Source organism: Calonectris borealis, chromosome 28, assembly GCF_964195595.1.
Source record: "Calonectris borealis chromosome 28, bCalBor7.hap1.2, whole genome shotgun sequence".
NCBI classification, from domain to species: Eukaryota; Metazoa; Chordata; class Aves; order Procellariiformes; family Procellariidae; genus Calonectris; species Calonectris borealis.
The window spans coordinates 562,284-587,666 of NC_134339.1; the positions used below are offsets into that span (position 1 = coordinate 562,284).

Here is a 25,383-nt window from a genome sequence, read left to right on the forward strand (position 1 = left end):
AAATCAGAAGTCCAGAATCCAAACGTCTAGCCGCCCAGCTGGGCGCACGCAGCAGTCTTTAGCTCCCTCTAATGTTTATGGCCCGAATAAAGCATCCGAAAGCTGAACAGGACTGAGCAGGGACAGGGCAGGCGTCCAGTATCACGTTTGTGAGTAAAAAGTGTGATGCTGAAACGCACGGAAGCAGCTCGGCCAGCAAGGGGGTGTGAGCGTGTGATGTGCTAAGCAAACAGCGTGAAAGACAAAAGGATGCAGTGTTTTTAAAAGAGAATATGTCTGTATTTAATGCGCGGTTATTATTAACATAAGAAAGATTTCACAGGAAAAAGAACTGTTCCTCTAAAGGCTTCTACTCATTCCTGCATGCACAGACCAGATGCCAGAAGGGACTATTAGGACAGCCAGCTCTGAACTCCGCATAGCTGTGGCTACAGGAGCTTCCCAAACTCGTCCACGTGAAGTGTAACACAGCTTTAAAGAATGCAGCAGGAACCGGCCGGCACGTAAGGCAGCAGAAATAGGTATTTGATAACATGATACAAAACCAGGTTGGAAGCTCTCAATCAAAATTAGTGGTGTAACACCACCGCTGCAGTGTGCCACAGCAGCGCCTGGCCGTAGTGGTTAATCGGTGAGATCCTTCAGCTATACAAGGGTCTGGAAGCTTTGAATCAATATAAGTAGCACGTCTTCCTGTATTACAGAAACTGTAACACAAAGGCACAGAAAACAGAAGGGACAGACAGGACATCTCCTCGCTCAACATGCCGAATCAAGGACCGCACGTTTGCTCCTGAATGCATGTGCGTGCACCTCCAAGAGCTGAACACAGATCAGGGGACGGATAACAGAGAAAGGGGGAATGTAATTACCCTGTGAAGAATAAATCACTTTAACGGTTCAGTTACTGAGATCACAGCAAGGCAGTGGCACAGCCTCTTAATTAATCTTCTGCTTTTCAGACTGCTCCTGCCCCCTGCGCCATTTTCCACCTCACGCTGGCTGGCAAGGAGACGGCCCTCGGTGGGGACCTGCTGGCCAGTGCCTTTCTGCTGAGCAGATCTTGCAGGATCTCGGTGGCAGCAGGGCATGATGCCCGGTGAGGGATCAGGCCGCTGCAGATCAGCCTGTCCCGAGGAGAGCTGCAGCTCCCTGGTATGTGCAGGGTAATACCCGTGGTGCTCCTGGTAACGTGGTGCTCCAGGCCCGGTGTCAGCAGCAGCGGCCTGTAACTCTGAGCTAATTATTCTGAGGAATTTCTGGGCACAAAACAGGGTGTCTTGGGGATGGCGGAAGCTTGCGTCTCGTTTAGAGGAAAGGCTGGTTTGCGAGAGCGGGAAGGGAGTGACCCTTGCTCCCTCCACATCCCCTCCTCCCGCTGCCTCCTCCACCAGGGCTGCCCCCACCTTCACCTCCCCCCCGGCCCCTCTCCATGGCCCAGACCTCCCTTGCTCCTCACCCCCCAGCACTGACCCCTTCAGCCCAATAGCGCCCAACCTCCCCTCCATAAATTGGCCCCCCATTCCTCATCCCTCCACAAACTGCTCTCTGGGCCCCTGCACCCCTCATCCTCCCCAAAATGACCCTCCTCACACGATGGCCCCCTCATCCCCCAAAACTGCCCCTCAGGGATCGCCCACCAAAAGTGCCCCTTAGGGATTGCTCCCCTCACCCCCCACATTGCTCCTCAGGGGATTGCCCCCTTTTCCCCCAAAACTGCCCCTCAGGGATCGCCCCCTCACTCGCCCTCAGGGATGGCCCCCTCATCCCCCAAACTGCCCCTCAGGGATCGCCCCTCATCCCCCAAACTGCCCCTCAGGGATCGCCCCCTCATCCCCCTCAGGGATCGCCCCCTCCCCTCACGCCCCGCACTCCGGGCCTCCCCGGCCCGGCGCGGCCCCGCCCGCCCGCTCCCGCCCGCCGCCCCACGCCCTCTCCCCGCCCAGCCGCTCCCCCCTGGCCCGGCCGGCGGTGGCGCCGCGCCGTGCCCCATGCGCCGCTGCTGCCCGGCTCTCTGCATCAGCACCAGCACCAGCACCAGCAGCCGCCGCGGCGCCGCCCGCCCTGCCGCCACCGCGGCCATCGCCATCGCCGCCCCCCTCCCGCCCGCCGCCGCCGTGTCCCGCCCGCCGCTCCTAGTGCTGGTGCTGCTGCAGCGCCGCCCCGCGCCGCCCGCTCCTGCGCCTCCGCCGCACAAGATGGCGGCCGGTGGGAGCGGCGGGGGCCCCGGGGGCCTCTCCTCCTCCTGCCCGCAGCCGCCGCCGCCGCCGCCGGGCAACGGCGCCGCCGCCGCCGCCTGCACCAACGGCGCCCCCCCGTCGCCTCCCGGCCTCACCTACAACCAGTGCGGCGCTTCCAACCCGGCGGCGAGCGGCGGCGGCGCGGGGGGCCCGGCGGCGGCGGCGGCTGCGGGGGCGGCGGGGGCCGCCGGGGGAGCGGGCGGCCCCGGCGGGGCGCTGCAGCGGGAGCCGGTCTATAACTGGCAGGCGACGAAGCCGACGGTGCAGGAGCGCTTCGCCTTCCTCTTCAACAACGAGGTGCTCAGCGACGTGCACTTCCTGGTGGGGAAGGGCCGCGGCTCGCAGCGCATCCCGGCGCACAGGTGGGCCCCGCGCGGGGGGAGGGAACGCGGGGGGTGCTCCACGCATGGGGACCCCGGCGTCCGAGGTGGGCTGTGGGGGACACGCGGCCGTGGGGGTGCCCCGGGCCCCGTGGCGGCCCGGCCAGGCCGTGGGGGGTGGCCCTTAGGCCCTGCTGGGGCCCCTGCCAGGTGGTCGGGGGTCCCGGACCTCGGGACAGGCCGTGGGCTGGGTGCGGGGTTTGCTGTGGGGTGTCTGGGGGTCCCCTGTATCCTCTGGGAGGTGATGCGCCAGCGGGGAGCAGGGGGGTAGAGAGTTTGGGCTTCTGTGCCTCCCTCATGAAAGGAGAAAGGGGGGTCGGGTAACTTCACCCGGCGTCTTACGCGCCGTCGGGAGCTGCTCGGAGGGACGCGCCGGCCTCGGCGAGGCCCAGCTCCGCTCCGGGCTCGGACGCCCCGGAGGGACGGAGAGAGCCGGGCAGCACCGGCGTCCGCAGCGTGGGTCCCCCCGGTTTGGTCTTTGACGTATTGGGAGGCGACTCTGCCCCTCGGCGTGGTCGGTCGCTTTCGCCTCAAATCTCTCCCAGCCCTCGCATCAATGTCGCGTTTCTTCTTACGGTTGCCAGCCCAGGTCTAGCTTTCAGCTGAGAGTGTTTTGCCTGGAGGGTAGGTGCGATGGGGCAAGCACAGCGGGGAAAAACCCCAAATCCCTGGATATCACTCATAAGCAATCCTTGTTTTTGTGGGTAGCGGAGGAGAGGAGGAATAGGCTCCAAGACTGCCTGATATCAGATACTGGGATCGGTGAGAGCATTGGGGATGGAAAGGAAAGAGCGATGATTTAAGAAACCAAATTTCTGCCACAATATTTTCTTTTTAAAATAACCTTTATTGAATCTTTTCTGAAGGCCTATATTTTGGGCGGTAATCCACCATTATAAAACAAACCCCACAGTTCTGGAAGACCTGTATTGAGAATGATATCTGGGCATGAGGTACTCAGTCGAGGTTAACGTTTAAGGCCGAGCTGCCATTTGAGAGTTTGCAGCTCTGAGCTGCTCGCTCGCTGAGAAGCTGGGAATTGCCTGGATAATGCAAAACTGATGTGGCCGATTGACATTCGGCTGCTTCATGGGGCAGCTCTGGTGAATCTTACGCCTGCCACTTACAACCCACCGCTCCAGGAGGTGCCTCTGGGGCTGCTCGGTTGTACCAACAGCAAACCCAAGAGCCTTTCACTCGAAGGCGGGACCTGCTTTATTTGGGGTGGGGGAAGGCTTATTGGTGTACTTAGAACTGGTGCTTGGCAAAGGGAGCCTTGCTCTAAACTATTTCGCACTATCACTTTTTTCATACATGCTCGTGCTCCTGGAAGTTTCCCTTTCAGATTTCCCTTTTTTCTCTCGCTTTCTGAATGAAACACACTTGTTCTGGGCTGGTTTGAGTGTTTAGGGTGTCAGTTCTGTTCTTTTATAATTTGAAACTTAATTAGTATTTGAGTAAACTTGTTCCTGTCCTGAGAACTAGGCTTGCTAGGTGGGGAGGGGCAATGTTCAGCCCAGAAATAAATGGAAAATAAATGAAGCTTTAAAAAAAAAAATAGCCCCAAAGTGAAATGCTGCTTAATTGCTCTGAAATCCATCTGGTGCTCTGGGTGGTAAAGATAGAATAGAGTGTGTCATGCCTGACATCCCACTTAAGGATTATATAGATTTTAGTAAAACTTGCCTGTATGATATTACAGTTGGGATATCCTGATGATTCATGAAGTACCGTGGTTATTTCAGAAACAAGAGAGCTTAAAATAAAACCACCCAGACCCCTTCTGTGCTCAGTTCTCCCACAGCAGCCTGACAGCAGAAGATATTTTGCACTGGAATTGAGTCGCAAAGCAACCATGAATTTAATTTGAGAGGCACTGTATTGCTTCAGTGACCAAGAGCAGATGTTTGTACTTTGATGCTAGGTGTCTGAAATAGCGCACGGTTAACAAGTAAGTATTTCTACAATCTGGTTTTATTGTGTTAGTTTGCAGACTGGGCCAGGTATAAAGCGTGGCTGCAGCAGGAGTGTATCCTAAATAGGTTTCTTGGACGGCAGCTAGCAGTGCCTTGAGGAGTGGTCTGCAGTATCTTACTTGTCATCTTCGATATGGCTGCATGGTGCGTTAGAAATTGCTGGCTTTGGCAGCAAACTGGTTAGCACAAATAATCTGAGAGTCGCAGTCCTGCAGGAGCTGGAGGTGGTAGTGCAGCTGCTCCCTGGTTAGGCTCCTCCAGGAAGGAGCAGAGCAGAGGTGGCGTATTTGTAGGTTGAAGTCGTTGAACGGCATGTATTAGTGATCGCAGGTGATGTCGTCCACGTGTGGTGGTGGTGGTGGTGCAGGGAGGAGGTTTCTGAGTGTGACATAGCTGTAGGTTCAGGTGCGTTTCTAAGAGTCTGGCAAGTTCAGCAGCTCATATAAAGCTGTAGAAGCAGACAATAGATACCTCACATAGTAACTAAGAGCAAACATTCATTTTGTGTGAAAGCTGTGTTTGTAGATAAATGGCCTAAGTGGCTGTGCTGGGTTTGACCGAAGGTTCATCTATCCAAGCATCTGTCCTGTGAAGCATCTGCAGCCCTGAGAAGACCAGATGTTTTCCACCTTCAGGAGGCTCCAGACCCTGCAGAAGTTGCTTGCGTACCCTGGAGCAAGCCTGATCTCTGCACTATGAACTCCTTCCCTCTTGCTGCTGAATCAGCCATGAAGAAGATGGAACGGCCTTAAGTTTTTTCTGATGTCAAGGCTAACAAACGCCGGACGAAGCAGGCTGTCTCGAAGCTTCACGATGTTAACGTGGCCAAGGTCAACGCGTTGATTAGGCCCAGCAGTAAGAGGGAAAGGTTTCTTTTGTCTTTTTCCGGATCTGCTTCATTGAGCACAACATCAATGAGATTAGGAACATCTAAACCACATCAGCCAGGAGCTTTAATTGGCCAGAAAACATGGCCCAAAAGGGAACAGGGCAAGCTTGTGGTGACGCACCCCTGTGTGTACTCCAGCCTGGGAGATCTGCAGCTTGCGGACAGTCTGAGTAGGTTTTTGGCTGCAGTTTCTAGGTGTCTCTCTTCTGAGCTCATCCTGTCTTTTCTTGGATGCGTATTAACTTGCGGTACCTGCAGTGTTGTGTGCTGAGGTGTCCCACTGCTCAGCTCCTGGGGTTGCGTGTGAAGAGCTTCTCCTGGGGGTTTTTGAACCTGCCTCCTGCTCATTTCACCTGGTGTCTCTAGTCCTTGTGCTGGAAGGATGCAGCCAGCAAACGATTATCATTCATTAGCTTCTTGTCACCTACGGTTTCACCGCGCTGCAGCACATCACGTGTTGCTCTGTTCCTGTGCCAGCTCTTCTGAAATAGATATTTTAAGATTTCTCCATGATGGAGCGGATGGAGGAGGGAGGTGGTATGCAGCAGTGGGATAGTTGCGGTTCTCAAGTGGTTTATTTTATTATTGGTATTACCGTAGTGCCTAGAAAGGGAGCAGGACTGTTGGGTATACAAATTAAACTAGGTGACAGGTGGAGATGCCAAGGTGAACAAGGAAGCAGTGAAAATTGGTGGGTAGGAAGCTACTAGTAGCGGAATGAAAGACATTTTCTTGCAGGCCTTCAAAAGCCTTCAGAGACAACTTTGGATCCTTGTGAAGACAAATCAAATTATTAACCTCATGGAAGTTCCTATGACTCTTATGGCTGAAAGTCAGTTTACTTTGATTCTTACAGGTGCAGAGGGAATGACGAGAAATCAAATGTTGCTTCCTTAGTTCTTTTGCTCTGCTTCTGATCATTTCTCTGCATCCTTTCAGTAGTCCACTTTGTTTTGGCCACCATGCCATTGTTTAAAAATAACCTTCTGAATTCTTCCTCTGATGAAGGTGGGTCACTATGCTGAGCTTAGGGTACTTGCATTTCCCTTTTGAGTTGCATGTTTGCATCGGGCAGTGCTCCTTGGGATTAGGAGAGAGGCTTGCTGTGCACCGGTCGCTAAAGTGCTTTGGAAAATAGGAGAGGAAAATGAAAGTAAGCCCTATTACTCTGCCAGTTTGGCTCAATAGTTGTTTCTCCCATCTGAAACAAACGCCATCTCTTCCTTTTGCAGACCTGAGCGGTTGGGGAAAACTGTTGGAATATGTAGGAGAAACGGTGCACATCCCTGCTTTTCCTGGAGTGTCTTTAGAATAGCTTTAAGTGTTTAAGTGTTAAGTGTTCATTTTAGCAAGAGTAAGAAGAAATCATGGAGAGAGGGATTTTCTTACGTTAATTGTGTTCCCTTAATGTTTTAAGGGAACTTAAAATTCGGAGTCCTGTGTATCTCTCTGGCGTCTACTGGGATCCCTTTAGGGGTTTAGCAGTTTAAAAAAATTAGGCTGACTTGTCCCTGAGTGAAATGGAAGCAAAAATTTGAGAAATTTTTTTTAATGCCCTTTTCAAATTGCTTCTGAAGGGTGCTCATTGAGGATGTATACTGTGCTTGCTGTGAGAATGAAAATTTTAGAGTGCAATTAACTTATGTTAATTTTTATTAGCAAATAATGCCTGCAATTGTCTTGCCACCATCGCTGCTTTTGTAGGAACAAGGATTTTTGTTTCATCTGGCAATTCTAGTATTGTGAACAAGGTTTTTTATTTGTTCTTGACATTTTTCTTCAGGATTATTTGATAAAAATATGCTTGTGTGTACTTTTTTTTTTTAACCGCTGTGGTTTGTCCCTAGCTCTCTTAACTGATCAGAAACAATACAGCCCGACTTGTCAGCCAAACAGTCCGTCACAGCAAACAAGCCTGGCACGTCCACGGCGCTTCGCTCTATTGTGTCCGTGGAAGGCCTCCTCTGGATGGGAGGGGAGTGAGAAGCGAGAAAATGAAAAATTTTGTTTAAAAGGAAAAGAAAAACGGCTTCTGTATCGTTTCCTACTGCAGCAAAATCTAACTGAAATTCCCCTTTAGTGATGGGCTTTCCTTGGGGTCCGAGTACTGGAGGTTTCTGTCCTGCGCGGTTTTCTGCCTGCAGTTCTTGATGCTTCTGCCTGTTGAAGCGTGCGTCAAACTCTGCTGCAGCGAGAGCCCCTGAATTTTCCTTTTTGCAGTCGGTTGGAGAAGTGGTTGCAGTAATCGCTTCTGCAGCCTGGTCTCCTCTGCTTCCCCACACTGCTGAGCTGTGACCTTTGTGGCCTGTGCTGTATTTAAGTTCAGGGAGCTGCTTCGTTGCAGACACTGGGAACAAGGTTGCTTTCCTGGGGAAAAACTCGTCTCTGCATTTTCAAACAATGAAAGTTCTCAAAATGGCTTTTCTAAGGCATAAGGCAGGTACAGCAGCTTACATATACACAGGCCTCTCAGCAGCCCAGATCTGTGCCTCCTCCTAAAATAGGAGTTGATGTTTATCAGTGAGGGAAATCATCTTGTTTACATGGGAGTGCTGGAATATTATTTTCGGTCCCAAACCTGGTTTGTGGGAATTCTTGCTTCCTGTTTCTTTAGGGCCAATAACATGCCTCTCGCTGTTAATTACCACGTAAATTCACGGCAATGCAAAAAGGGTTTGTGTGCACTTAACAGTGCTAGTTTGCTTCGGGTGAGGTTTTCTCTACCTTCTAGGCTAAGCCCGAAGCAGGTTTTGCATGGAAGGAGACAGCAGCGTGCCTGGGGAACTCCCGGTGATGCTGCCGGTGCAATTTGCATGTTTTGAGAGCTTGCTCTGCTGTCACCAAGGTTGTCTTCCTGGTGTCTGGGGAGAAGGAAGGAGGATGGGTAGTGTGTAGTGACAAGTTTTCTGTAAGTGTTTTCAATATATGACTGTGCGGAATTGCACCAAGAATTGGGCTCTTTTCACTGGAAGAACTTGAATTCCTTAACTTTGTTGTTTCTTAGCTTCTCAACCTTGTGAATGGTCTGTAGGCATATACAAGGACTTTGCAAAGCAGCCACGTATATACTGTTCCATGATGCACAAAATGTTGTCTTTGGGAAACCATTACTATGTTGTATGCTGGGACAGGGCTTAAAATGAAGTTGCTTGCAACTTTGGTGTTTTTGCGGTAAACGAACAGAAAGCCCGACACTCCCTTCTGTTGCAAAACATTTTTGCTTTAACGCTAGGAATGATTTACTTTCCCTGGGGGTGGCCTTGAGGAATAGCAGCTAGCCGGGCATTTTTTTAGAAAGTGAATGGTTTAACATAAGGTTTTTTTGCTTGCTTGTTTTTTAATGTTAGGTTTGTGCTGGCTGTGGGCAGTGCAGTCTTCGATGCGATGTTTAATGGTGGAATGGCCACAACTTCTACAGAGATTGAGCTGCCTGATGTGGAGCCTGCTGCCTTCCTAGCTCTGCTGAAGTAAGCTTCTTCTAATGTATTTATTGTAGAGAAGGATATTTTCAATGAAAGCAGAGAACCATTTTGTAGATCGTTAAGTTTCTAAATAAAATGCCTCTTTGTTGATCCTTTCAAGGGCATTTAAATGCTGGTGTTAAATCCCTCTTTTCCTGGGTAAAAGTCTAGTGTAGCTACTGCACAAGAATATCTGACTCGCTCCATCTTCTGGTTTAGCAATAGTTAAATGAATATGCCCTCCTGCTGCTGATCTGCAGTATGAGCAAAATTAAACTGGATAGTTTATAATTTTGTAAATATGTGGTTATATATAGCTACATCACGCAAATGCAGCAATAGGGAGGTGTTCTGGTTAGCAGTTGGAATAAGTGCACGTGCTGGCCCTTGTAGTTAAGTTGATACTCACCCTTACAGATATTGTCTCATAAATTCTTGTTCATAAATTGGTTTGATTTGATCCAAATGCTATTTGAGAGAAGTGGGGAAAAGTAATCCTCTTCACGCTCTGTAAGTTACAAATACTTGGAGCTCATTTAGGTTATGGGCAAATGAGCAAGTTATAACAGGTAAGGAAGGGTGTGAAGTCAGTGTCAGCCATTCGGTATGGTATCTCCCCTTGTGCGTGTTTTATTCCTCTTTTGGAGAGCTGGTTTTGAATTTACATTTACAGCATGCATTGTAAGTCTGCATGCTGGGGGAGGGAGGAGGAAGGAGCTGTAACATCCTATTCACCGATTTCTTTAAGCTCGGCTGGTGCTGTATGACATCCAGCAGCAATCCTGAATGTACACTGAAAAGTCATTGTCCCGTTTCTATAGGATTTCTGTAACCTACTTCCAGGGGTTTCCAGTCCTGTGCTCTTGACATGTTCCCCGCTTGCTTCCTATTGGGAACAATGACTATACATAGCTTTGGCACACTTTTTGCTTTACCTTCAAAAAGTGCTTTGGTCATGACTGTGCTATCTTACAAGATTTTAAAATTGATCTTTGCTGGAATGAAAGGCCAGAAATAATAGGGAGCCCCTGGCCCTCTCCCCTTTGGCTCATTTTAAACCAGACACCAGCACTTGGGGAATCCCTCTAGTTGGCATATGACTCTCTATCAGCCAGGTAGATCTCTCTGGAGTGCAGAGTTAGTATCTATCTTTAAAACTTAGCGAGGCTAAAATATCGAGTGAATTAAAGGCAAAGGCATGTTTCCCTGCCAGTGCTGAGATTTCAACACTTGTATAAACAATATGATCTTGGAAGAGAACCATCATGTGAAAAGACTAAAGTGATGAGTTTAGGTGGATTTCAACAGAAATGTTTATATTTTGTATAGAAGAAATTGTGTGTGGATTATCACAGTGCTTCTAAAGCTTGCAGTTACGCTACAGTAGCTGTGCACGTGGTCCAGTGATATTTTAGATGCTTAAATCTAGAATCAAACTGTCGCTTTTAAAATGCTCAGAGCTTAAATGTGCCAAAGGAAGTTTGGGTGCTGTGTTCCAGTAGGAAGCTTACCAAGTACGTGGTATGAACCTTCCTACAGTAAAACCAGTCCCGCCAAACACTGATCTGAAATGGCAGCTGATCTTTACATATGTCTCTGGACTTGGTCCAAGCCATGACCTAATGCTGTAGGATCAGGAGCTTATCAAGGGACAAAGTGCCCATCCTGAATGTTCAGCGGAAGGTCCGTTCTGGACACTAGATTGTGATTGTGTTTGTGGGCTAGTGGCCTTTAATAGGTCTGCTGTAATTGCATAAGAGATCCTTTTTTATTATTATTATTATTATTATTATTATTATTATCATCATCATTATTATCATGGTAACCCAAAGAACATTTTTGATTGTCTGGGGTTATAATCTAAATTTTCTTTTAAATTGATACTATGCTTTTTCACAGTTTGAGCCTCTCTTGTTATCCTTCTTAGTGCACACTATTTGGACTATTGTAAAAATAAATACTAACATAGTCATTGCAGTAAATAGATCTAGTTGTTTTTAGAGCAACTGTGTTCTTTTAATCTTGTAATAAAAAGGATTACTTAGTGAAAATAGGACTGGTGAAGGGATGTGTGCAAAATACATTCATGAGCCTGTGGCTTGATGCTGTTATTAACAGATGCTCTAGAGCAGCACAAAAGCCTGCTTTCAACAGCAATGAGAGCTCTTCCCTTCCTCTGAATCTCCCTGTTTATGCTTCCCTGAATTGCATCCTGGCCTCTCTAGCTAGAGGACCAGGAGCTCCACTGCTGCCCTGCAGCAAGTCCCTCCAGACAGGGACACGGCCTGGCATCCCCCTAGAAGAGCCCTGCTGCTGTGTGAAGCCTCCAGGAATAGCGGCCGTGCAATGTGTTGCTCTTCCCCCTTCAGAGAAACGCAGAAGAAATTGCTGGAGTTTCCAAAATATCCCGTGGAATAGGAATGCCAAGCCCAGTTAACACACTTAATATTACGCCTCTGTGCTTCGTGCCTTTCAGATCCTGATTGGCAAATGCTCGACTGGTTAAAGGAAAAACAGTAAACAAAAACTCTGCATGGGATTAGGACTAACATCAAGTGTGTAACTGGTTTTACTGAACTCAGCCTGTCAGTTCCGGTTGTCTCTAATCAGCATGCTTGGGTATGAGGAGGCTCCATCAGGCTTCCTATGAAGACCTTTGTTTTTCCATGCGGTATGAATGTATGTCCTTGTTTTGGCCTAACAGTGAAGGCTGATGCTTTGCTAGCAGCGTGGCAGTCCTTATTTTTCATTGCAATTAACTCTTGCTTTATGCTGAAGTTACATTGTGTGCTGTACTTCAACATATATATAATGAAATGAAACAGTTCAGTACATAAAATGAAGAGATGAGGGGAAAAGTGGGGTATGGATAAAACACCTCACCTGCAGTGGATGTGTATGTCTGAGTGCTTCTGATCGCTTTTGAATTAGTATGTAGAATGGAGCTTCTTTTCTGAAGTAGGCAGGCAGGATTGCATTTTTGTCCTTGATGAGTCTAATTGAACAGCCAAAAACGTTAATTTTAAAGGGTACACTTGGCCAGAGACTCTGCTAGCTTAGCGTAAGTGGCAGGCTAAACAGCTCACTGGTTGTGGGATGCTAGGCAGTTCAAGGTACTTCAGCAGATAGCCCAGGTATTTAATTCATTAAAAGTTATACTGTAAAGAGCGTGTTTTAAAAAGAAAAAAAAACTTCTCCTTGGTAAACCAGAGTCAGTGGAGAGGATGTGAAAACCTTTCCATCTCTCAAGTATAGGAAATGGGGCCACGATGATGGGCAGAAGCACAAACATGGTTTTTATGAGTTGCAAGGGTTTTTACCCTGTTACCTTATTGACTTCACCAGAGCAATGTTTGTTTACATGCTTTCAGATTTCTTTATTCAGACGAAGTTCAGATTGGACCAGAGACTGTTATGACAACGCTTTACACAGCTAAAAAATATGCAGTTCCAGCCCTTGAAGCTCATTGTGTGGAGTTTCTCAAAAAAAACCTCCGAGCAGACAATGCATTCATGCTGTTAACACAGGTGAGTTTGCAATCGTTTGCATTAAGTCCTTTGAGCAAGGTCCATTGCAATAGGAAAACAAGTTTTCTGAGTGTTGCGGAGTTGATCATCCAAGATGGAGCGGTTCTGTGTCATTTTGAATTCTTCCTTACAGGAGTCTAGTGCTGATGAGCAGGTTCTTGCAAAGAACAATAAAATACAGCAAATGTTGCTGCCATTTCAGATCTGCTTTCTGTTTCGGTGTGGCAGGTGATTCCTTCCAGAGTGTGAGCTGGGGAAGAAATTAACAGGGTGGAAAAACTTCATCTGCCAAGAAGAAAAGTGAAATGAGAGGATTTCGCTTGTTCAAATTCAGGACTGGTGTAATAAGCTTTCTGTGTGCAAAGCTTGCTGCATCTAGCTGGTCAGACGTTCTTTGAAGAACTGTTTTTGCAATAGTTTCCCTGAAATGGGGGTGAAAGACAGAAAATGCAACTTTTTCGTGAGTGCTTCAGTTTATTTTCCTAGGAGAGGAGCAAAGTGATCTCTTCCTCAGCCTGTTCCAGCTCACCCTCCCGCTGTACTGAAGGCATGCAAACCTGGAGTTTCAGTGCAGCTGTGTTTCTTGACTCTTTGTGAGGCCGGTTGCGCATCCTTGTGCCCCTCTGTCTGATCTGATCTGTGAAGGTTGGACTCCTCCATCTTCCATTTGACTCTTCTAAGCAGCAAACTAAAGACAGTGTTTACAGCTTCTGCTTCTTTTGGAGAAGATCAGACTTTGCATGCAGGTTGATTAAATCAGCTTCACTATCCTTCTGATTTCCTAGCCCCATCTTTTCTTTCTTGTCCCTGCCACCCTCTCTGCTGACAGCTGATGACATGCAGTGACTTCCACAGTGCTGTCACCTGCGTGTTGCAGTGTCTGTAGCATTATCAGGGAACAAGAAACAAAGAGGCATTGTGTGTGCGAGTTTCTTTCCTTTAGGGAATGGGCATACTTTTGTCTAGCTCTAGAGGAATATTTCTGATCAGCCTGCTCAGGAAAGCTGCTGTGATTTCTGATGTTAAACAAACCTTGCAGAGGAGTTTTCACAGCTGCCCTGACTTGGGAACCAGTGCACTAAGATGGTCTGGCTCTGAGGGTTGTCCTGTCTTGCCCAGCGTATCTGTCTGCTGGCTTTTTTCCTCCTTGTCAGGAGTAGAAGTGTCTTTCAGGCTCTGACTGTAGTTACCGCATCGGTGTCAGTGTCTACACCAGTAGTTTTCACCGAAATTGAAGCAGTGTTGGCCTGAAGCAGTTGCTGCTGAGTTCTTTGCTTGTTTGCTGCGATTAGGCTGGGATTTTATTTGACTTTAAATATTTGGATCAAGTTCTCAAAGTAGTTCCACGTGACATTGCTGTTGTAGACGCTCTTCACTGCTAGGATTCAGCTATTGCTGCAAAATACCATGTCCCTCTTTACACATCCTCTTTTTAACTTGCCCTTTTCCACATGCCATAAATGGACGAGGCAGCCTCTGAGACATGGGGGGAACCACGCTGCACTTCGCTGGGGAAGATTCGGGACTTAAAGATTCTTTCCTGGGCGATGGTAGCCAAATCTGCGCTCCCATCTGATGTGTGGTAGGACAATTGTAACTCTCTGGCTGCAACTTTCCCGTTCTTTGGGTTCAGCAGCCTGCAATCTGAACGATCAGGAGCTGTTATCCAAGAGCTGAGAAGAGATCTTTCCCATAGGGTGCAGTTTTGAAGAGGCATCTTTCGCTAGCCATCACCTCATGAGGATTAGAGGTGTCAGCTTTTTGGTGGTATTCTTTATGCAGAGATTTTTGCAGCATGCTAAGTCTGTGCAACCTGACTTCGCAGCTTTGGCAAGGTAACGTTTAGGTTTATGGGGACTTCCTTACAAGTCACAAAGGTCCTTCTTTGGCAAAAGAGGAAGGTGTCCTAGTTTTTCAGATATCAAAAACAAGATACTGCCTGACACTCTGTCAGCTGTACTGGGGCAGCTGAAATGCCAGATGGAGACAGGCTTTCCTGGTTCCTTTTGTGGCTTATCCATTATGGTTAATTATCAGTGGTAATTAGTATCTAGTTTATGTTCACTATTGCAGTATACCAAGTCCCTAAAATGTTTGAGGCTGGTGTTCTTTGAGAAACTTATCTGTATCTCAATGGCTGGCTGCACGAGGCACCTCACTTAATGGATCTGTTCTCAAAATGCTCTCAGTTCTGGTCCTTCAGTGTGAAAATCGGTCTCCGTTTTCTGCTTTTACTGCAACAAATTGACAATTTGTACAGTCAATTACAGACCTGAGATGCATCTCGTACAAAACATTTCCCAACAGGCTTAAGATCGTGGACCTAAGATTGTAGAGCCCCCAAACCTCCTTTGCGTGTATCATTGCTGAATCCTGCTGGTCCACCGTGTCACTGACGGCATTTCAAGGAACTGCTAATCTCTGGCAGAAATATCAGTGGCAAATAGCTGTCCTAATTGATTGTGCCTCATGGTGAACCATGATCCTCTTTCATGCCAGACGTACCTGCAAATGTCACTTTGATCAACAAGGAAATAATGGCTTGCCTAAAGCCGCTGTGGGGGAGACCTCTGCGAGTAACGTAAGTCCTTCAAGTGTCAAAAGAGAGCCGCTACAGTAGTAAAGGCTGAGTCAGTCACAGCTCTTGGATGCCAGAGTGCAAGGCACTGGCAGTCCTCCAGCCCCAGGAGCAGGTGATGACTGCTAAAGCTTCCCTGGTCCCTGAGAAAACGGAGAGTAGTATCTCTGCACTTGAGGTCTCGGCATTGAAGGTTGGGCTTGTTGAGCAATACAGCCCATGTGCAAGGGTGCAGCAGAAGATGCTTGATAGCACTAGCCTCCGTGAGTGAATTCCCAGCCCAAAACACAATTTTTAGACCTTACCTGTGGCAGTGAGTTCAAGTCCCAGTGTACTCTTGCGCTAATGTTAGGTGTGATGTTAAGGCAGTTCTTTCCTAAATAGCAAAACCAAAGCATTGGAAATAAGAGGTGATCTTAGTGTGTTCCCACCTCATTTCTGCTTATGCTAGGCACAGGGTCGGTAACATGCCTTGGCAGTCCACGGGGATCTGAAGTGGTGGTGAAATTGTTAGGAGGCTGTACTTAAGTTGGGCAGAGAGATTCTGAGCAACTCTCCAAGCTGTGTGCCGGCTTCGTTTGGAATAGTAACCTATTTTGGGGGGAATTCTTTAAGGTAACTATATTAGAGTAGCTGTTTCTGTGCAAAACATGCAAGTGCACTAAGCAGGCTGCGTACCCTGCAGGGTTTTGCACATCTCCCTGGGACGCAAGCAGTGTGCCTGCTAAGGTGTTTTTGCTAATACATGAGATCAGTGTGACTATGTTCTTACAGAATAAGCTGTCTCTGCATATTCCTAGAGCGAGCCAGGAGTCATTGGGCAAAGCTTTCTTCTAAATATAAAAATGATGTAGTAAAAATTACCCATGCTCAGCTGACACGGTCGCTATGGTGCTAGAAAGCACTATACCCGTGTTAACTGATGTGATGTTAAAACAAAGACGTGTGTGAAGACATGCACAGCTAAAACAGAACCGATGCCAAATGCAGATTTTTCTAGTGTTTGCCTTGTCATGCTTAACTGCTTGTGAAAGACTGCTGCAGCCCAGTGAATTCATGATGCAGTCAGGCATAGTATTGTTAATGAAGATGGGCTCTGGGAGAGAAGGGGGGGTCCTTACTTAGTGTAAACTTTAAGATACCTTTTGTGTTAACGACTGCTTCTTCATTACTAGGCAAGACTTTTTGATGAGCCTCAGCTGGCCAGCCTTTGCCTAGAGAACATAGACAAGAACACATCAGATGCCATCAATGCGGAGGGGTTTACAGACATTGATCTGGGTAAGCTTTTTTCCCTCCTCCCTCTACATGCTTTCATAACGAGCTAGCCTCTAAAGTTATTACAGGTTAATACTTGGCTCTTCTCTTTCGTGGCTTTGCTGTTCTGGAGCAATCTGTTGAACGAACAGTCTCTGGCACTAAGTGCCTAGAGACAAGGCATTTGCAAAAGAGCATGCTTGTGGAAATCTCCTGGAATCTGCTTACTTTGGTGCAACTTGAGTTTTCTGGGCATGATACAAAGCCCGTTTCCTCTGTTGATGTTGGCAGGTTTTGGGTGGGTGTAACTTGCCTTCTTTTATGGAGTTGGCATTGTTCCCTGACTCTTTGTCAGGTTTTGGAGTTAAAAAGGTGTTGCGGTTCTGGAAGCAAGAACTGGCTATTTTAATTATCGTATGCAGTTGCCAAACTTGCTGGGCACAGTTAATAAACACTAAAATTCAGACTTTAACCTTCTTCTAATGAGATGGACTATGGAGGTAAGGCACGGGTAACCTTCTGGCTTTCATGCTGCTTGCTTCATCCAATTTGACGTAAAGTTGCAATTCATTCTGCTGCACTTCCATTAACGTGCCGATTAATTGAGCACTGTTTGCTGCTCCAGTGAGTTACTTGCTTATGGAATATGCAGATATATCTTCCTCAGAGGCTGCAGGCAGCACTTTTGGGAGATGCTGGTTTTTCGATTGCTTCTCTTTTACTTACCTTGGCTGTACATAGGGTACTTCTGGCTAGGTAAAATTGGGTGATTTGGGTTAGTGCCTAAAGTTGTCACTATCTGTCCTGCTTTGCAGACACCCTGGTTGCGGTGCTGGAGAGGGATACCCTGGGGATCCGGGAGGTTCGTTTGTTTAATGCAGTGGTTCGCTGGTCGGAGGCTGAGTGTCAACGGCAGCAACTTCAGGTGATTCCAGAGAACAAGCGGAAAGTACTGGGCAAAGCACTTTCTCTTATCCGCTTCCCATTGATGACTATTGAGGAGTTTGCAGCAGGTAACTGAACAAAGGCATTTCTGGCAACCCTGGTCTTTGCTTTCTCTGAACTACAGAGGATCAAGTACATGAAAATGGATTTTCTTTGTGTATCCTGTAGTAATTTAAATTTGAGATTATGCCCCATTCCCACTGATCTACAAAATCTACTGTGTAAATGCTATTTTCATCCATGGTCATTCACTCTTGTTTTAAAGACTACGGTGCTCCATCAGGTCGGATCATAGCTGACTGTACTCATAGTATGTTTAGATGGTTACTTTCTCATTCAGCTGAGAGCAAAGATCCAAACAGGGGTTCACATGCTTTCCTTTCTAACCATTCCAAGCGTTTAAACTACACAAAGCTAATGGGGTTGCAAATAATTGGTGTTGATTGTAGCCTGTTCCCAAGGAGAAATGAGGATGTTTCTCCCCATCCTCTATTTGCTGCTGCCTGTAATCCGGTGGTGGTGTTGGCCGCGTCTTGCTGACGCTTTTCAGAGCAGAGCCCCATAACAGAAAAAACTTTCAAAATGTTCTTTGAGCTGAAGAGTTGGCGTTGTTTAGTCTGTGTCTCAAAGCATTTTTCAAGTTTACTTTACGCTCTTGATCTACAAAGATGTCTAAATCATGTAACAGTTTTGACTAAAGATTTTTTTGTTTTGTTTTGTTTTCATTGCCTGTTGTCTTTGACTTCATACTCTGGTGATTGTCCAGGGATTGAAAACTGGCAATTGGCTTAAATAGTTTTCATGCTAAAAGACACTGTGGAGCCATTTTCAAAACCGAAACTTGTTTTAGGCTGCAGTTATTTGTACAAAGAAGCAAAAAGGGTCACTGACACCACTTCCTGTGCAAATCACTTCTCAAGGCAGAGATGGCGTCAGCTTATCGACAGTTAACGTACGTGTTTCAAGACGAAGAGGGATATTAGTAAGAACTAAATCTGTGCTTAAAACTTGGTACCTGCTTTCTATTTTGCCTGTCACAGCTGCAGTGTGGTCTTAGGGACGTGAATCTCTTCAGAAACGGCTTGGTCAGGGAAGCAGAGGTCCATTCATCCGAACTGGGTAACTTTCCTTTCTGTTGGCACTGGGTGAAAACACAGCACGCCGTTCCTCGGTGTGCATCATGCCAAGCAGCAGCGTTGCAGCAGATCACAGGCTTGCGATCCGGCTTGATGGGCGAGAGCATCCTCCTTCTGGATAGCATTACAGCCGTCAGAGTAGCTGGTGTATACCAAGCTTTGCATTTTTCTGTAGATCCTGTTTCTTTCAACCCTTCCTTCGGATCTTGTATCGTTCTATCTCACTGGGAGGAATGTGTTAATTTTGGCATATTTGGGTTGAAGCCTTTGGGCTGGGAATGTCAATGCCCCTCCCCGTGCTGTCTGTCACAGCTGCCTGTTCGACTTGGATCTTTGGTTAGTCTTCTTGCTCTGAGAGAAACTCTTAAGTTTTCTCCATCCACTTTAACCTAAAAGATGAACAAAAGAAACCTCAAACCTGAGAGGCTGCGCTGGTCAGCAGTTCCTTAAAGAAGGGACTACCTTGGAATTGCTTCAGCTTTGTCCTTTTTCTGAGTTTCTGAGTGACTCTGCTTTCTTTGGTGATCACAGCAGAGGTAGGAGAGGGAAACCACTCCCCTCCACCACCTCTTCCAAAAGAAAAAAAAAAAAAGGGATTTTTACAGGCAGTGGTTTCACTAGTTTATTGTATAATCTGGTATTGAAGATGGAGTTTTGCATGAAGATGTTTTAACTGGCAAATGTGTCACTCCCTTCCCTTAGAGCAAGTAATTTGAAACATTTGAGAATTGAATTGCAGCAACACAGGATAAGTTTAGACATGATCAATGACAGCTAATTTTTGCTGAGCAAAGTATCCGTAAGCTCATTTATCTGTTAACAGTCGACTTCCTTAAATTCTTTCATCTCTACCTATTGCAACCTTGGACGACATTATGTCTGTGTAACATCGTGCTGAATTTAACCAACTACAAGTCTTTTTGGACCAACAAGTAGCTAGGCATTTGCTTCCCACATTAAAGAGCACTTAATGCTATTGTTTCTCCAGTATCCAGTAGTCTTGTTTCTCTTAAAAGCCTCTTGCAAACGCAGGTGCAGAGCAGCTTTTGACTCTTACGCTAAAAGACTGATTTTTACTCGGTTCCACTTTTGAAAGTATTCAAAGTAGTTTCCAAAGTTTGAGTTTAGCGTCGCTTTGGAAAAACCATCTAGTTACTGGAGAAAAGATGAGAATGTGTTTCAACTCTTGCTAAAATCGCTAGCATTCTTCCCTAGGTTCTACAACAAAGGTATTAAAAAAACCAAACCAACCCAAAGCAGAGATTAAATGCCCGAGGGAGGGAGGGTGTCAAAGCAAGGCATGAGCTGAACCACCTTTGTCTTGACTGAAAAATACTCCTGTACTTTCTAAATTGATGGTAACCTGGTGACATTCCGTCCCTCACGGGCTTTCATGATGTCTTAACAGTAATGTTATAAAATACTGGTGTAGATGTGTGAAAATCCCTGTCTCTTACCAGTGTTATCATCTCCTGAGGGAGCGGGGGAAGGATTAGCTGCATGTTTTAGGTTTTTAAACCAGTCCTGTTAGCCAAATGCATTTCGGCTCTGTGGAGCTGCGCGCTTAATCGCCGTTTCATGTACGTGCTCCATGCAGAGGCTCTGCAGTCCATGACTGGCGCGCAAATAAAAGGCAGGCAGCACGTTTCTGTCTGGGGTTTAACTTCCTGACGCGCCAGCGAGATCCCATGTGTGATGTGGGTTTGGCCCACTCTTTAGCCGCAAGTCAAGTTTGCCTCCCCATGTAAATCCCCAAAGGATCCCTTCTGGTTTCTGAAGGCTGACGGCGTCGCTGCTTTCGTGCTCCTTTGCAGGGCCTGCCCAGTCGGGAATCCTCACGGACCGGGAAGTGGTGAGCCTGTTCCTCCACTTCACAGTGAACCCGAAGCCGCGGGTGGAGTTCATCGACCGACCGCGCTGCTGCCTGCGGGGGAAGGAGTGCAGCATCAGCCGTTTCCAGCAGGTGGAGAGCCGCTGGGGGTACAGTGGGACTAGTGACAGGATAAGGTCAGCTTCTCTGCTAATTCTGCCGCTGATAGATTCGTGTTTACTGAGCTTTGAGCCTACTCTAAGCCCGCAAGGTTACGTCCTAGACCCTGACTTCCACCGCATAAACCCTAGTGTGAACCCTGAAGGGAAAGCGTTTTGCTGGGCAAAAGCATCGCCTGATGCGTTAACCTGCATGTGCAGCTGCAGGCTGCCACTTTGCTTCTGTATTGGCAAAGGTTTCCAGCAAACGTGGCCCTCCAGCACAAGCCTCTTGGGGGATTATTTCTCTCCTTTTCAAGTGGCTTCCTGCAGCTGTACGGGCACGTAGCGGCTGGAGTCACCAGGCAGCCCGTGGCTTCCTCCTGTGCCTGGGTATGTCGGCTAACCAGGGCTCCATCAGGCTGGTTCCCTGCTCTCTTATAAGTGTAAATGTGGCTTGTTGAAGCCCCTTAATCTTGCCTGTTTGAGGGAGGGATTAGGATAAAATGCTTGCTGCGCCTGCTTTTCTGCTAATATCTAGTTTGTTTAGACCAAAGCTTGTAGAGAAACAGCAAAGCCCAGTCATAGAGACAGAGACGTGGAGGTGTGGCGTGGCAAATGGTGGTTTGCAAGCCTTGTGTGGCCAAACGATTAGAGCAAGACAGGAGGTAATCAGAAAGCCTTGGTTATTTCCTGATTCATCTTTGTCTTGGGTGGAAGGGGGACTCGCATTAATACAGTTCTTTAAAATTTTTAAGCCTTTTTGTTGATGGTTCTCTTGCGTATCGATAGAGCTGTCTGTTGGGTCTTCTGGTCCATTCATCACCTTACAGGAGATAGTAGTTGGAAGAGCTGCTAGCTCCAAACACTTACGGCTCTCAGATCTAACGTTCAGAGACCTTTTGGAGCTTGTATTTGACTTTAAGTTCAACTGCTGGCAGCATCAGGGCCAGACTTCAGCAAGGCTTGTGTGCAGTTTCAACACTGAATATTTTATGGGGGTTGCAGAACAGCAGCTTCTAGCCTGCCACAGATGTTTGTTCTTGAAACACGCAGGACTGAAGGAGTTGGTGGACGGGTGAATAAATTATGTTGGCAGTTTGGCAGGCACTGAGGCTTTCTGCGACCTGAGAAGATGGAGCTGTAGTGGGGCAGTGGGGTGAATATCCTTCCCCTTGCTGCCTTAGGCAGCAGGGATTCCTGCGTTCAGTAGCTGTTGAATCTTATTTTCTACTCTTGGGTAAATCTTGAGTGCAGCTATATCCAGCAAATACTCAGAAGCACATTAACAATTCTCCTCCAGTGCTCAGCAGTGAAATATCTAATGACGCTTTAAGTGGTCTTTGCTGTTACCTTGCTGGAAAGACTGCTGCTGCCATGAGGGTGGGCACTATTCCACGCTCTGCAGGCTACCCTGCCTTTGCCTGGCTGGCGTTTTTCGATGCTGACATTGTACCGCAACCTCGAAACGCTTTCTGAACCTGGACTCTGAAGTTTAGTGATGGGGTTGTGCAGCTTTGTATTTTACATGAGCAAACAAAATTATTGCCGGCCCATTAGGACGGTCAAAGGTGTAAGCTTACAAATTACAGTTTCTGTAAAGGATTTCAGTTATTAGAAAGAGTTGCACTTAAAACTGTAGTATGTTTGATTAAATCATAGGTATAAAATTAAAGTGAGTGAAGATATTTGTGTATCGTCCTTGTATTAAAAAAATACAGGAGTGGCAAGTTGGTCTGATTTTCCTAATCTGTTCCTGCAGGTTCTCAGTAAACAAAAGGATATTTGTAGTCGGGTTTGGATTATACGGATCCATACATGGGCCAACGGATTACCAAGTAAATATACAGGTAATTCTCTCTACTACGTTAAAAATACTTGCTGCTGTAGGGACTGACCCACACATTTTAGTGAATATGCAACAAAATCTTAAGTCAGAAGCGACTGTATTTGTTTTCTAGATAGGGTGGTTGGCAGATGTAGTGAGGGCCAGATGGGGCACTGGGGATAAGAGGGATTATTGCTCTTGATTTTATGCAACCTCCCATTGCATGCGTCACTGCTGTATCTCCCCAAGTCCGCTCGCAGCCTTGGAAAATATGTCTCAGAGAGTTGTGACACAGTTCGAGAAGAAGCTGTGCAAGTTTTCCCATGCCGAGCAGGCCAGGCCAATTCTGCCCTGCAGGTGCTGCAGCAACAGTTGGGTGCTGCAATAGTACTTGGACCATCTTTTGCTCCCAGTTGAACAAATGCAGTGGAGCAGCCACAGTTCAACAAGGGAAGAGAAGAAAGCGACTGCTGTGTCTGTGCTGGGCCTGTACAGCGCCGATGTGTGACCTCACGTCGTCAGCGTCCCGTTTGAGATGACGAGTAGGACTGAGGGAGACTCAGTTGTCTGACGTCCCTTGTGATCTTGTTCAAAGAGTGGGGCGGCTTACGGAAATCCTGTGTGCCTTGTTCTGGCTGCACGTACGTAACCCCAGTCTGGATCACTTGAGAAGAACCATCCCCAGGAAAGTTACCCCAACGCAGCACGGCTGAGTGACGAGCACAGTCTGTCAGCATGTCTTCCTTAATTGTCAGGGTCTCCTTCTGGTGCCCCTGAGCTCTTGGCGGAGAAAGGCAAGTGAAGATCTAAGCGCAGAACGTCGGCCTGCAGTCCTCTGCCAGGCTTCGGGGTAAGGAGGGATTGTCTTGGGCTGTCTGGGACCCGAGCCCACAGTTGTTCGGTGCGATCACAGCACTGAAGACGGACATAAGTAATGGGGTAGTGCAGTGGCAGTGGGGCTGGTCAAACTGTTGAGTCCCTCGGATTCAGTCCAGTTCAGGGGGGACACACCTGCACGGGTGCAGGGCAGCGTTCAACTAACTGTGCAGATTAAAAGTTAACTCGTGTCTTACAGATCATCCACACAGACAGTAACACGGTCCTGGGGCAGAATGACACGGGGTTCAGCTGTGATGGATCATCAAACACTTTCCGGGTCATGTTCAAGGAACCTGTTGAGATTCTACCCAACGTCAACTATACAGCATGTGCTACTCTAAAGGTACCGTCCTGGGGAAGCCTGGGTAGAAGAGAGGCTTATAATGATGGGTGAAAGCAGGCTTCTGTAGTCCCTTCAGTGCAACATGGTTCTTGCTCTGCATTTTTCAAGGCCTGTAGTATAATCTCGAAGGTCTGCTCTGTAGTCCTTCACCTGGTGGTGCAATATGCATGTTCACCACCAGCATTCGGAGTTGACTTTTAACTTGTCTTGCAAGTGTATGGTAATTAACAGGCTATGTTAGTGATGAAGTGATGGCATTTTTTTTTTGGTGTATACAGATCAGCTGTCAGTTCTGCAGGCGTGTAATCCAGAGCCTGCCTGCTGTGGCTTAAAAAAGTTGATATTTAACTTGTTAAATGCAGTGTTAAGTTCTGTTAGAGATGAGAACTTTGCTCAAAATATCTGAGGTGCAAGAACCAGAAAGAAAAGGGAGGTGCTGAGATCTCCAAAGCTCATTGCTTCGGGCCAGGCTGTGAGGCCAAACCTCCCAGAGCGTGCCTGGGCAGCAGGTTCCTGCGGGGCTGCGATCCCTGTCTTGATCTGTTCTTGTCTTCTGTGACTGTCGCAGGGTCCAGATTCCCACTACGGAACCAAAGGACTGCGCAAAGTGATCCATGAATCACCAACAACGGGAGCCAAAACCTGCTTTACATTCTGTTACGCGGCTGGGAATAACAACGGCACTTCTGTGGAGGATGGACAAATCCCAGAGATCATCTTCTACACATAGTGCAGCTGCGGAGCTGGCTCTGGACTCTTCTGTTCTCTTCCCCGTGACCTTCCAAACTAAATTTCTGGCTGAGTTTGACCACACCAATTGGAGCCACACTAGCCAAAGGTCTCAGTAAAATCATTTCAAAGCTCATGTTTTGCCTTGTGCTAGTGATTCTGCTGCTATCACGTACCAGACTAACTGGTATACCAGTATCATTTGTAGGTTGTCTGTGGCTAGTCATTTTTCACTTTACTGATTAATCCTATCTAACAACATGCATTTTTTTGACTGTAATGAATGTAGATGCTTTTCCACCAGTCAGAAGCATGGAAACGAGTGGCTCTGGTTGTGGTTATACTTGCTGTGAGGAGATAATCCTGCAAAAAGACACAGTCAAGGGCTCTGTGGCCCATCCTCTTCTGCTCTAGCTCAGCAGTCGAGGCGAGACGGTTTGCCACGCCTGCCCGGCAGCGCCGCTGGGCCAGCCCGTGCCTGGCGCCTTCCCTCCCACCAGCCACGGCACGTGCAGCCGCCTTTAAAAAGTTACGGAAAGTGGCCTTTTCCCTGAGGCTTTGCTGTTTCAGCACTACACGGTCTTGAGGGAGACCTCAAAACTAGAGCGCCTCTGGAGAGACTGCGGCGTTTTCATGCTATTCTCACTAATTTGTGACAATCCTTTACCTTGGGCAGTTGAGGACAGCGAACTGCCCTCCCCTGCGGACGGCCCGTGGCCCTGCGGGCTCGGGAAGGGGCAGCGGCTCTGGCCAGGCAGGCCTTTTCCTCCCCTGTGTGCAGGCTGCCGCGCTGGGGCCTGGTGGTGCTTCTTTCAAACTCCGTAGCGTGTTTCAAACGATGGGTGATCCTAGATAACCCCCAGCAGCCTTCAGCAGCAGGGCACCCGTACTAGTCGTTACTGTGCTCATCAAATCCTTTGCAGATAGTGTCGGGGTTTGACAGTTGAAGCAAGCAAGGGAACTTGCCTCACCTGGTCCCCTGTTCCTGTGTATTGCTGCTGTTTCCGTGCACGTTTCAATGCACTTTCTCTTTGTTTCTGTGCATTGCTAACCCACCCCTGGGCCGCTTCAGAGCGTGCTGCCCTGATGCGAAATAGGAAGATGTGCAACTGCCTGTTACTAATAACGCAGCAGATGGACGAGGGTTTATGAAACAGTTTAGGAAAACAAAGATTTTCTGTTTGCCTGTGTACGTTTGCACAGTCTGCCTGTTCGGACAGGCGCAGGAGGAGGATGCAGTATTTAC

The 25,383-nt window shown here is 47.7% G+C and overlaps 1 protein-coding gene across 13 annotated transcripts; it reads left to right on the forward strand.

The window, feature by feature from the left end:
- The first annotated feature begins 1,976 nt into the window (after window positions 1-1,976).
- BTBD2 (BTB domain containing 2) lies at window positions 1,977-24,273 on the forward strand. Of its 13 annotated transcripts, XR_012677554.1 has the most exons (11): window positions 1,977-2,602; window positions 8,833-8,952; window positions 12,318-12,474; window positions 16,228-16,333; window positions 17,125-17,322; window positions 20,205-20,397; window positions 20,909-21,026; window positions 22,121-22,208; window positions 22,942-23,036; window positions 23,262-23,408; window positions 23,977-24,273. XR_012677554.1 is itself a non-coding variant. In XM_075175436.1 (10 exons), exons 1-9 carry the CDS (start codon window positions 1,992-1,994, stop codon window positions 23,404-23,406), a joined length of 1,713 nt encoding a protein of 570 aa, XP_075031537.1. In that variant the 5' UTR covers window positions 1,977-1,991; the 3' UTR covers window positions 23,407-23,408; window positions 23,977-24,273. The 13 variants fall into 13 exon arrangements, 9 of the variants coding, with proteins under 9 accessions (XP_075031537.1, XP_075031536.1, XP_075031539.1 ...); XR_012677555.1 differs by lacking the exon at window positions 22,942-23,036; XR_012677553.1 differs by lacking the exons at window positions 23,262-23,408; window positions 23,977-24,273 and adding an exon at window positions 22,600-22,827 and having other exon boundaries at window positions 22,942-23,031.
- The last annotated feature ends 1,110 nt before the right edge of the window (window positions 24,274-25,383 follow it).

What these genes read in the sequence shown, in the direction of transcription:
- BTBD2 (XM_075175435.1), top strand. Translation starts at nt 1,992, where the DNA reads ATGCGCCGCTGCTGCCCGGCTCTCTGCATCAGCACCAGCACCAGCACC. An exon ending in CATTCATGCTGTTAACACAG is followed by an intron (nt 12,475 to 16,227) that starts GTGAGTTTGCAA and finishes CTTCATTACTAG; the next exon opens with GCAAGACTTTTTGATGAGCC. An exon ending in ATTACCAAGTAAATATACAG is followed by an intron (nt 22,209 to 23,261) that starts GTAATTCTCTCT and finishes CGTGTCTTACAG; the next exon opens with ATCATCCACACAGACAGTAA.